The 12090-nt window shown below is 44.1% G+C and overlaps 1 protein-coding gene across 5 annotated transcripts in view; it reads right to left on the bottom strand.

The window, feature by feature from the left end:
* Positions 1 to 10146, bottom strand: part of DENND5A (DENN domain containing 5A) — a 61856-nt gene extending 51710 nt beyond the window's left edge. For 2 of the 5 annotated variants that reach the window (XM_079965818.1, XM_079965819.1), the window contains exon 1: positions 9762 to 10142. In XM_079965818.1, coding sequence (XP_079821944.1) covers positions 9762 to 9885 — 124 coding nt within the window. In that variant the 5' untranslated portion in view covers positions 9886 to 10142. Of the gene's footprint in view, positions 1 to 9761 lie in introns of all 5 variants that reach the window. The other 3 variants (XM_079965820.1, XM_079965821.1, XM_079965822.1) reach the window with 2 other exon arrangements.
* Positions 10147 to 12090: the final 1944 nt, after the last annotated feature.

The following is a 12090-nucleotide window of genomic DNA, read 5'->3' as shown; positions in this document are numbered from 1 at the left end:
TCAAATGCATGAGAGCTCCAGCTCCTAAAGGGTGTGTGGACCATGCTGCTCCTAATGTATGCCTTGACTGCCTCTACACCCAGCCTTCATTCATTTGCTAAAAGTCAGTAGGGGGATTCTAAGTGCTCAATCACATGCAGAATCCAGTAGTGAATGGAGTGGCACCACAGGTAGGGGTACATTGCTGACCTGGTTTCCCAATGCTGCACATTTCTGTTGGTTACAGGGAAGGGGAGGGATAAGGCAGCAGGGAGCTTGGTACAGGCACAGGTGCAGTGGCAGTTTCCCTCTTGGTAACTGGCAGCAATGTGCAGTGTTGGGAAGCTAGGTCAGCAGTGCAGCCCTACTTATGCCACCAGTCCTGCACACTAAATGTGAAAAGGTTCAGAAGGAAATGAGCGGGGACAGCAACCCACACTCCCTACATAGTATGTGCCCTCAAACATTCAACTGAATATCTGGATAAGACTATTCATGGCAATTGGCCAAGGACTAACCTAACTCACAATGTTGTTATATGGATAAAATAGAGAAAGGGAGAACCATGTATGCCACATTGAGTTCCTTGGAGGAAAGGTGGTGTATAAGTATTACAACAACAACAAGAATAAGAGCTGGAGTCTGGAGGGCCACAGGTTCCACATACCTATCATACCTGTGCATCAAATTGTGACTAATTTATTCCACAGGTTCGACTTATCTACTTTTCACTAACTGCAATCAAGCGTCTACCCACTTCTGAATGTGTAAAAACCCCACCAAACTCCTATATCTTCCATTGTGGGGTTTTGTTTGTCTTGACCACCATAGCCTCATCATCTTTTCTGCATTTTCCTCCTGTAACTTTTTCTATTGCATCCTCAGTATTCTCAGTCCTTCCCCTTCCCATAACTTGTGCATGTAGTCCAGAGGGTTTGTATACTGTTAAAATGTTTAGTAGTGGCAGTATCCCATTTTAGCTTTCATCTCTTATTAACTGGTAAGATGCTGAATTCTAGCAACATTCAATTTCCTAAGGCAGCACAGTGCAGTTAAATATACACCATAATCTGGACTCTATTGGGCAGTTTCTTCCATTTTATGATTTATGCCTGAGGATAAAGCAATAACCTTTGGCAATTTGATTAAGTTCATGAATAATAATAATAATAATAATAAAGAACTAAATTACTTCAAGGATCAGCAAATGTAGGGAGACTAATACAATTCATGTTTTTAGGCCAATATCCTATCTAACTTATTTAAAATATTTCAATTTATAATATGTAAAGCCCAAAATAATGCAAGGTATTACCAAGTAGCCATATATCTTGGAAAGGAAGCAACTGACCCTAAATGACAACTTTGCAAATAACTTTGCAAATAACTGTGGCCTATTTGTGGAACATGGGACGCGGGTGGCACTGTGGTCTAAACCACAGAGCCTAGGGCTTGCCAATCAGAAGGTCGGCAATTCAAATTCCCGTGACAGGGTGAGCTCCCATTGTTCAGTCCCTGCTCCTGCTAACCTAGCAGTTTGAAAGCAGGTCAAAGTTCAAGTAGATAAATAGGTACCACTCTGGCAGGAAGGTAAATGGCGTTTCCGTGCGCTGCTCTGGTTCGCCAGAAGCGGCTTAGTCATGCTGGCCACATGACCCGGAAGCTGTCTGCAGACAAACACCAGCCCCCTCAGCCAGTAAAGCGAGATGAGCGCTGCAACCCCAGAGTTGTCCGTGACTGGACTTTAACAGTCAAGGGTCCCTTTACCTTTACCTATTTGTGGAACAAAGCACAACAGTTTTAAAAAGAAGAGGAAATAATGCTATCTACCTGCAGTAGTGGCCCGTGGGAAAAAACAGTGTTGCTGACCTGGCTTTCCTGTGTCATGTGTCACTGACAGTTACCAAGAAGGGGAGGCACAAGGCAGTGAGGAATGCAGCATGGGCGCAGTGGTAGAACAATCTGATGCTCCTGCCATTGCACCCACATCAAGTTTCCCACTTCCTTGTCTCTCCCTCTCTTGGTAACTGACATCAACATATGGCATTGAGAAGATAGGACAGCAACATGACCCCACCCACACTGCCCTGCCAGTCGCTACTGTCTGTCTGACAACCTCAAATCTGAGCAGAATAATCAATTTGCCATGTACAGTTAAATTAATATTCCTGACAATGTTGCATTATATCCATTATTTTTTCCATACAAACTCTTGCAGGCAAGATTGAGTATCCTAAAGTACTAACATAAAAAACAACAACATTTTCATAGACTTTCAAATCTGATGAGTGGTCAGGGGAAACAGTTGTTTGTTTGTTTGTTATTAAATCTGTATACCACCCTTGAGCTGAAGATCACAGGGGGGTTCACAATATTTAAATACAAAATGAGTTACTATTTAGCTAGTAACACAAGATGTAACCAGATAAAGTTTAATATTATGCATACAGCTGAAGTTTTAAAAGTTAATTGTTCATTTGTGGAATTAGCTAACATAATATTTAAACACCTTGAGACATTTCTGAAGTTAACTATGATCTAAATATTTGCCTCAATATTGAGCGGAGTCAATTATTGCTGTCAATTTTGAGTTTTGCAGACACACATTGTGAAGCTAACAGACAGACTTTTAAAGGCTGCTTAGAGAAACAAAGGAGTGACTTGTTTACTCAGGTTTTATAAATTATGCTCTCCTACTCAGGGTTGTAAATATACAGCCAAATACAAAAACATGGTATCACAACATCAGGCATAAAGCAGCCTATCATATCAGCCTGCAGACTCCAAAGAAGCTTCACAGCTGCTCTTACTTACATCAGCTACTCCATTCTTCACTGCAATATCAGCTACCACAGCACGTCTGCTCAGCTCCCAAAGAAACAAAAGAGCTCTTTGGTATTCTGTAACATGGCAAGCAGCATAAGCTTCTTCAGGGGGAGAAAGAAAACTGGGTGATATAGGGCAGCAACATGTACAGAGGATTTCACAAGTGCCATTGCAAACCTCAACCTCAAATTCTTGCCCTATCGCTGCAGAATTTATGAAATAAAAGCCATTTCACATAACATAATGGCTTCTCCATCAATTTTGATACCAGTCAATGAATAAGTTTAGTCACTAAGAACTCTATTTGCACTTTACATAATTTGGGAAAGAACTAGGATCCGTTTAATTTAGTGCAGATGTACTGCAGCTAACTGGCCTTTGGAAATAACTGCTCCCATTAGTGGTCTACTCACATACACCACATAAAACAGGATTTAGCTCACTGAAGTCTGCAGCTATGCTTCTCGCACCCCAAAATTCACACTGGCAATCTTGGAAGGTTTTGTGTGGAGAAGTTGGTGAGGTGTGGCCACACAGTCAAGCTTGGATATAGATATAGAACATTCTTGTTTAAGCATTTTTGTTCATCGTTACATGCAAGTATCTACCGAAAACCCAACAGATGCTCTTGAAAACAAGTAGTCATTCTAGAGGCCAGCAGGGGTAGGGTAAAAGAACGGAGCTCAGACCTTTCTCTACCCAACGTTCTAACTTTTTAATGTTTTTAATGTTTTTAATGTTTTTAATGTTTTACTGTGCTTAAAGTTTTTAATTTGTTGGAAGCCTCCCAGAGTAGCTGGGGCAACCCAGTCAGATGAGCGGTGTATAATTTTATTTATTTATTTATTTAATTTATTTATTTATTTATTTATTTATTTATTTATTTATTTATTTTTCTCACAATCCAATTTTATTTTATTATTTCTACCTTGCCTTGCCAAAAAATGTTCAGGCTTATAGAACAAGAAAACTTTAAAATATAATATAAATAATAACAAATAAAAGGAGGTAGGGGGAAAACCAGTTCAGTAAAAATACTAAAATGCCATGGAAATCAACAGTACAATGCTATACATGTTTGCTTAGAAGTAAATCATACGGAGTCCATTAAGACTATATCCAAAATAAGTGTATATAAGAAGCTGACATACTATTGTTGATAAAGAAGTTGGGAATGGGAAGCCACTGGAGTAGAAGACATCAAGCTGTGTCAGAGGCAATAAGCCTCCAAATATCAGTTGCTCAGATTGACAAGTGATAGAATGTTGCTACACTGAGGTCCTGTTATGGTTTCTCATGAGTACTTGGCTGACCATGGTGAGAACTGGATGCTAGAATGGAACATTGCCATGATCCAGCAGGCTGTTCATAAGTTTATATGAAACTGAAGGTGTTGAGAGAGGGAGTTACCCAAGCAGGAGACTGGAGTTTTAATTGCTGACATAGCTCAAGCACAGAACAAGAAAAATAACAAAAAGGACTTGCTTAATGAGAAGAGTCCATTCCCAGACATGGAGTAAAGGCCCAATAGGACACCATATCATTGGCAAGCGGAGGTGGGGAAAGGCACACATAGTTTTTGTGGCTGTGTCATTTCACTCAGGAAGAGTGGAGAGAAAACAAATGATCCACCCAGCAAAGGCATCTATGGTGCCTGTGAAGTGCTGGTTCACTCGGTGGGCAGCATAGGGAGGAAAGAGGCCACCTGATAACTTTTCACTTGGAAAAGATATCCATGGTGTCTCTGCTTCACTCTGGGTTAGTGTTAGAAACTGAGATATGAAAGCTAGGAGCTAAATGGCACCTTAAACCTAGGTTATGGGCGCAACAATGGAATGTCTAGGCGCAATTTTTTAATAACAAGAATACAAAGCTGAAAATGAATGAACTGCAGCTAAAATATTACGTTCATTTTTCACATGGTCTAGTCCTTCCCCTGCCCACCCCACTAATATTCTTAAGAGGGTCTCTTCTCCAGTCTTCAGAGAGTAGCTGTAAGTAGGGAGGCAGAAAAAGGTCCTCCTTTCCTTCCACTCTGCAGTTTTGATCTGAAATCTTAGGCACAGTACTGTGCCCAGAGCTCAAAAACTGTGTGCGCTAATGAAATTCCCTGTTGCAAAATGCTCCTAGAACAATGGGAGTTTCGAACACTGCTCAGGGTGGAGTGACAAGAGGCCAATCTGTGCCAACAGGAGCAGGTGACTGAGCAGTGACTCCACCCTTCTTTCTGCCTCACACCCACTGGTATTGACCCACTCTGCCGGCCTTTGTCCATACCTAAACCTGACTTCTCTTCCCCTACAGCCCAAGGCAGCAAGAAAGAGGCCACCAAACAGCTGCAAGTGAGTTAGCACAGTGGGAGGCAGGACACAAGCCCCTTCTCTCCCATCACCACCCATTTAGCTCCTTATAAGTGGGTATATGCGGGACGCGGGTGGTGCTGTGGGTTAAAGCCTCAGCGCCTAGGACTTGCCGATCGAAAGGTCGGCGGTTCGAATCCCCGCGGCGGGGTGCGCTCCCGTCACTCGGTCCCAGCGCCTGCCAACCTAGCAGTTCGAAAGCACCCTCGGGTGCAAGTAGATAAATAGGGACCGCTTACTAGCGGGAAGGTAAACGGCGTTCCGTGTGCTGCGCTGGCTCGCCAGATGCAGCTTGTCACGCTGGCCACGTGACCCGGAAGTGTCTGTGGACAGCGCTGGCTCCCGGCCTTTAGAGTGAGATGAGCGCACAACCCTAGAGTCTGTCAAGACTGGCCCGTACGGGCAGGGGTACCTTTACCTTTACCTTTAAGTGGGTATAGGGAGGGGAATATTTTGGCTTTGGATGCTCTCTCCCATAAAAGTTCTCTGTGTTCTGCCTTATTACAAATTCTCCTCCCATGAATGACAGTTCACTCTTGCAGAAGGTCTCAGCTGATCACTTACAGAGGTTGTCTGAAATTGGGCCAAAGCTCACAAGTTACGCACCATTGCTTTACTGTAAATGATATCACTTTAAAGTTTATAATAATAAAATTACATATATGAAAACTGTTATTATATACAACTACCATTTGTAAGTTATATTCTTGAATAAACCCTAGAAGGCAACACAACATTTATTTCCTAGAATAAATTTGTCTATAGTCTTGCTAAGTGTTCCAGCAACAGCTGTCAGTTTCCCAGTGAACTATGGGTAGTGTTAAAAAAAGTTTTACTCAGAGACGATCCATTAAAATTAATGGACTTAACTTAGTCATATTCACTAAATTAATGGATCTACTCTGAGTAAAAGTAGTTGAATACCATCCAGAGAGATTGTGCTCAAGGCAGTCTTAACTCTGAGGAAAACTGCAGTGTGCAGCAAATTACTGTTAGTGTTTTTAAGAATAGCTTTTATTTAGGAATCCTATTTTCCTTCCCTCCGCCTCTCTACACTGTAATACCAGTGCTTTATTTGAACAATTGCCACTTATTAGACAAATTGTTTCAGCAGAACAAAGATGCCTTTATAGCTAAAAATGCATTCAGCAGAGGAAAGTCTACACAATATCCCTTTTTACTCCAGTAAATATATCTTTCAGGAAACACCAAAATTTTAAAAGTCTGCTAAATTCAAATTGTAGATCTCAGAGGAATTGCAGTAGGAGCTGTGTCAATTTTAAATCTAAGGACCAAGGTATGAAAACTGTTGAAACTGCTTTAATACACAACACACATCACAATTATAGTTTGCAAAAAGCATAAAGCAAGATGGAAATAACCTCACCTAATTTATTTGGACTTGAAGTTCATCCTAAACTTACTCTTAGAAATTTTTCCTTTAAAATATAGTGGCTTCACCAGACTACGTCACTTTTGTCATCTGGCTTAATTCTTTGTCATCTAAAAAATAACAATGCTTTATTCCACCCTGACTCGTTTTACACAGCAGGGGTCTCTATTCATTCCTTTCCTCCAAGAGGCTTCCATTCCCCTTGCATGCATCTAAAGGCAGAAATTATCCCTGACTTTGTACTTCTCATTTTGTCTTTTGGGTCTTAACTTTGTAATGTAAATATAATAAATTTTTCACTTGTCAACTATTAATGTCATTTTTCCTTACAAATGTGTCTCAAAGTCAATGCCCAGCTGTACATGCCACAGGAACAAGCAGAAAGTCTGCTTGTTCCCAAGGTAAGGAGCAGCTGATGTGCTCCAGCCAATGTTGTACACAGGTTCATAAGCCATTTTAAAGGGTAGCAGCAGGGCCCCAAGCATCACGTCTGCTTCAGGTTCCATAACCCTCTGGGTAGACCTATTTCTAAAGCAATTGCATGGGGGACACTTCATATGTGAACTGACTCATGGTTTGGTGAGTGATGACCTGAGTTCATTCAAATCCAAGCTCAGTCATGGGCTTCCTGGATAGTTTTGGGTAAGTCACTATTTCTCAATCTGTTCCAAAGTAAATAATAATAGAATTAATAAGTAGCAGGGTAAAAATAATATGAGCTCCCACTCAGAGTTGTTAAGCTGTTAAATGAGAAATTGTGAAACTTCTAGCATCTTACATGTATCATTTAGATAAATAAAGAAGAGGTACATAATATAATATAACTTTCTACTTCGGGATCCTTAACAAAATAACATGGGCAAAGCAATCTAACCTGTGGGGAACTCTGTGGTGGAGTCACCAACTTCTTCAGAGCCCTACTGTCTTATAGTGCATAAGACAACTAGTTTATCATTTTGCAAGCCACACCTGCCCATTGCAGCCTATGGAAGGAAATAAACTATGCAAGTTCCATGGCTAGCATAATTTTAGGAGTTTTGGGGAAACAGATCAGGATAACAAGGAAAAATTGGATATGGGGATACACGGACTCTCCTGACATATAAGTCTGCATACTAGACTGGAATGTTATATATCACTTAACACAAGATCACACCAGACTTTATTCCAGATAATCCAGAGATTAGTATTTCCATAGCTTTGTTCACACTAAGTAGCACACTATATGGAAAGCTTAGTACAAAATACTTCACCATTTTATATGAAGTCTATGCCTCAAAGTCTATGAGGCAATATGGAAAAACAACAAGGAAGTAAACATAAACTCCCAGTCATGCAAATATTCTTCATTTTCAACCATTTATTTTACAGACGAAATTATGCAGTTAGTTTAATCCTCCAAGGAATTACACAAACCTTATTAAAGTAGATGCTAAGATCTGTACAGCAGTTTATATGTACCAATCTACTACCAGTGCCAAAACAGAAAAAGTTAACACTGATCTGGTAAAATATATAAAAAAATTAAAAAAATTGTCTAGTAGCACCTTAAAGACCAACTAAGTTTGTTCTTGGTATGAGCTTTCATGTACATGCACACTTCTTCAGATACACTGAAACTGAAGTCTGGCACAACAAGAAGCCAAAGCACATTTAAATGCTGTTTACCATCCCGCCGCAACGCTACCTATTTATCTACTTGCACTGGCATGCTTTCGAACTGCTATGTTGGCAAAAGCTGGAACAGAGCAACAGGAGCTCACTCCGTCACACGGTTTCGAACTGCCAACCTTCTGATCAGCAAACCCAAGAGGCTCAGTGATTTAGACCACAGAGGCACCCGCGTCCCTTATATGCATGAAGTATTAGCAGTTATGGGACTCTCAAGAGTCTCATGGACTGCAAGAATATCAAACCTATCCATTCTTAAGGAAATCAGTCCTGAGGGCTCACTGGAAGGACAGATCCTGAAGCTGAGGCTCCAATACTTTGGCCACCTCATGAGAAGAGAAGTCTCCCTGGAAAAGACCCTGATGTTGGGAAAGATTGAGGGCACAAGGAGTAGGGGACGGCAGAGGACAAGATGGTTGGACAGTGTTCTCAAAGTTACCAACATGAGTTTGACCAAACTGCTGGAGGCAGTGGAAGACAGGAGCGCCTGGCGTGCTCTGGTCCATGGGGTCACAAAGAGTTGGACACGACTAAACGACTAAACAACAATTACCAGTTATATAGGTTTTGAATGGGGAAATTATTAAATTGTGCCAAAAGACTATGAAAGGCAAGAGTTCTAGACCTGCAACCATTCCTTATACTTCTGCAAATATGGTTCCTAAATTGTTGCTACCAATGGTATCATCTTGTGGCCGAGTGTCTTCTTTTTCCTCCTCTTCCATCTCCGTGAGCAGCCCTTTGCCTCCTACCACATCTTTTAAATGATTATTTATTTTGCAGGATTGCAAAAATAAATACCATACCAGTTTCCACTGTCAGGAATAAGTTAATCTGAAGTCAGGGCAGCATTTCAGGAAGAGGTTAAAGGAACAACAGTGTAAACACACACAAAAATAAATTGCACTAGATTTCACCTCCCCGCAGTGAAATTAATGCCACTGCTGTGGCAACCGCTGCCACATGACCCTTAAAACTGCTTTTGCATCCCACAGCGACAGCAAGATGCAACATCTCCTTATTATGAAGGCCAAGTGCTCTGGGAGGAGAGAGACGAGGAGGGAGGGAGGAGGAGGAGAGAGAATGAGGGTCCTGTTGCTGCCAAAACAAAGCAGTGGCTGCTTCCACCCGCCGCCACCGCCGCCGCCAAGTAGCCCGGGCACAGCAGCTCCTCCTGAGCTGGCAAGGAGGGGAGACGACATCCATGAAGCCCCTCTCGCCTCAGCAGACGCGAAAGAAGCCGCTTCTCCAAGGGGACCGACGGCAACCCCTCAGCCCCGAACTGGGTCGCCCCTCACCCGCGCCAGGCAGGGGCTGAAGTGAAGCCGCTGTAAAAGCGCCCCCCTCCCGGCCTAAATGAAATGATGATGATGATGATGATGATGATGATGATGATGATGATGCCCCGGCTGGGCTGATTTACTCTCCCCTCGGCCGCCTCCCTCCCTTGAGGGCAGAGCACGTCGACGCCGGGCGCCAGAGCAGCCCTCAGTCTCTCGGAGGGAGGCTGGCGGGGCTGCCGTCTGACTCACCCGAGAGCTCGTCCGGCTCCAGACCAGTCTCAGTGTCCAGCCCGCAGATCACGAAGTAGTCGGCGAAGCGGCCAGGAGCGGACGAAGAGGAGCCGCTGCCGCTGCTGCCGCCGTCGCCGCTCATGCTGGACGGGGCCCCCCAGCGAGGCGGGACGGCTCAAGCCGCCCAGCAGCAGCGAGAGGGAGCGTTTCGGGGCGCTACCGCCGAGGCTCCTGGCCGCCCAGCTGCGGCGGACGCGGCTGCTTCAGGGGCCCCCGCTGTTGCCTCCATGACGGAGCGGCCAGGGCCGCATGGCATTGTGGGTAGCAAGGCCTGACAGTCGGGCGAGGGAACACACATAACAGGGCGCTCTCCCCCCTCAGCTCCTCTCTTCCCAGATGTTTCCAAGGGGGGGGGAGGCGGGAGAGAAGGAGGAATAGAAGCGAGGACCGCAATGCTGCGCAGGCGCAGTGAGCAGAAAAGATGACGTGATGCTCCTTGCAGTGTGGTTTCTTGAGAAGACTCTGGGAGGAGCGGCGCGAGGGGATAAAGCCCATTTCCTCGCCCGCTGTTGGTTCTTTCCTCAGCACCGGATAGAGTTAGAGCCCAGTCTTTTCTCTCAACGGACATTTCCGCCTCTCTGCTTCTCCCTCCCCTTTTGAGTTGTTGCCCTCGTCGCCCCTTCTTCACTTTTAAGCCCTGCTTCCTTTGTACCATATATCAGGAGGGAGAGGGAGCATCATCATTATTAACACCTCCTGGATTTGTGCTCATGTTGTTTGGCCGCATGGCAGAAATGGAGGTTATAGCTATTATCACATTTTTCTTGATTGTTCCAAAGGTTTTGCTTTCTTATTACTACTGTCCTCCTCCTTCTTGGCCCACAGCAGGGATTGCTCCCAAATTGTTTTTTCGCGGAGAGAGCACAGTGCGAAGACAGAAACATGATTGTTATCTAATTTGAAACATGATTCTTACCCTAATTTTAACATAGCTACATTTAGGTAGTGTTAGGAAACTGGCCCCAAAAGAGTTGTACACAGGGCCTCGGCAGACCATCAATCTGCCAATAGTAATAGGAGGAAGAGCAGGTCCAGGGGGCAGCTGTGGGCAGTAGATCAGCTAGGCTTGTTGCTTGGGGTCAAAGCATGCAGGTGGAGGGCAATACCACCTAGTGTGGCAGATAATGTGGACAACAACATTTCCCCCTCCCTGCCTCCAAAAAGCAGCAGTTTTCTGCAAAGAATTAAACAGAAGCATAAGAAGCTGTTTACCATTAACTGATTGAAAATTAATTTTGTTTTCCAAACAGACCCTTCAAAAGCCGTTAAAATGTAGAACTAATTTGGAACTAATCAGGGTTGTGAGAATGGCAGGCACAAAGTTCTATGCACAGCCCTATGCTGAAGTCTGCATTCACATGAGCACTAGGCTTCCAGCTTAAAAGGTAAAAGGTAAAGGTACCCCTGCCCATACGGGCCAGTCTTGACAGACTCTGGGGTTGTGCGCCCATCTCACTTAAGAGGCCGGGGGCCAGCACTGTCCGGAGACACTTCCGGGTCACGTGGCCAGCGTGACAAAGCTGCATCTGGCGAGCCAGCACAGCACACGGAAACGCCGTTTACCTTCCCACCAGTAAGTGGTCCCTATTTATCTACTTGCACCCGGGGGTGCTTTCGAACTGCTAGGTTGGCAGGCACTGGGACCGAGCAGCGGGAGCGCACCCCGCCGCGGGGATTCGAACCGCTGACCTTTCGATCGGCAAGCCCTAGGCGCTGAGGCTTTTACCCACAGCGCCACCCGCGTCCAGCTTACTCCACTCTAAAGTGCCCCTGCTGCTATATACTTCACGCTTTTTTCAACAGTAGCTGTGTGTTAAAACTGGCTGAATTGCTGCAGGAACATTCTGCACTTGTTCCAAGTATCCCATAGGGCCCAGTATTAAAGAGATAGTACATGAGGCTCCTGGCAGCAGTCAACTGAAACAGATGCAAAGAGTTACCATGGTAATTACCAGAGGAGTAGAATCAAATGCAGCAAACAAGAAAAGGGGACAAGGGCTAATGTTGCTGGATGCTAACGCAGAGATTCAGACTTCTGCTCTGCAATTCAAACAGGCCTTTTTGTGAGCCCAAGGGATAGAGTTTTTCTTGCTCTAGCGGACAGGAGAGATGAGTAAATTAAGGGACTGGTAGCAGTGAGGCAGAAGCCTTTATTGCTGCAAATCCTCTCAACAACTCACCCCAGCTCTTAAACTGAAAGTTTCAGAATTTTAAATTTGGCTACCTTAACTATTAAAGTGTTTCACATGTAACTTTCTTCAAAATGCTGTAAATACCAAGGGCTAAG

The sequence above is a fragment of the Podarcis cretensis genome (genome assembly GCF_951804945.1).
Source record: "Podarcis cretensis genome assembly, chromosome: 1".
In the NCBI taxonomy this organism is placed as follows: Eukaryota; Metazoa; Chordata; class Lepidosauria; order Squamata; family Lacertidae; genus Podarcis; species Podarcis cretensis.
The sequence above is the reverse complement of the archived record's forward strand: the minus strand, read 5'-3'. Positions and strand labels throughout refer to the sequence as shown.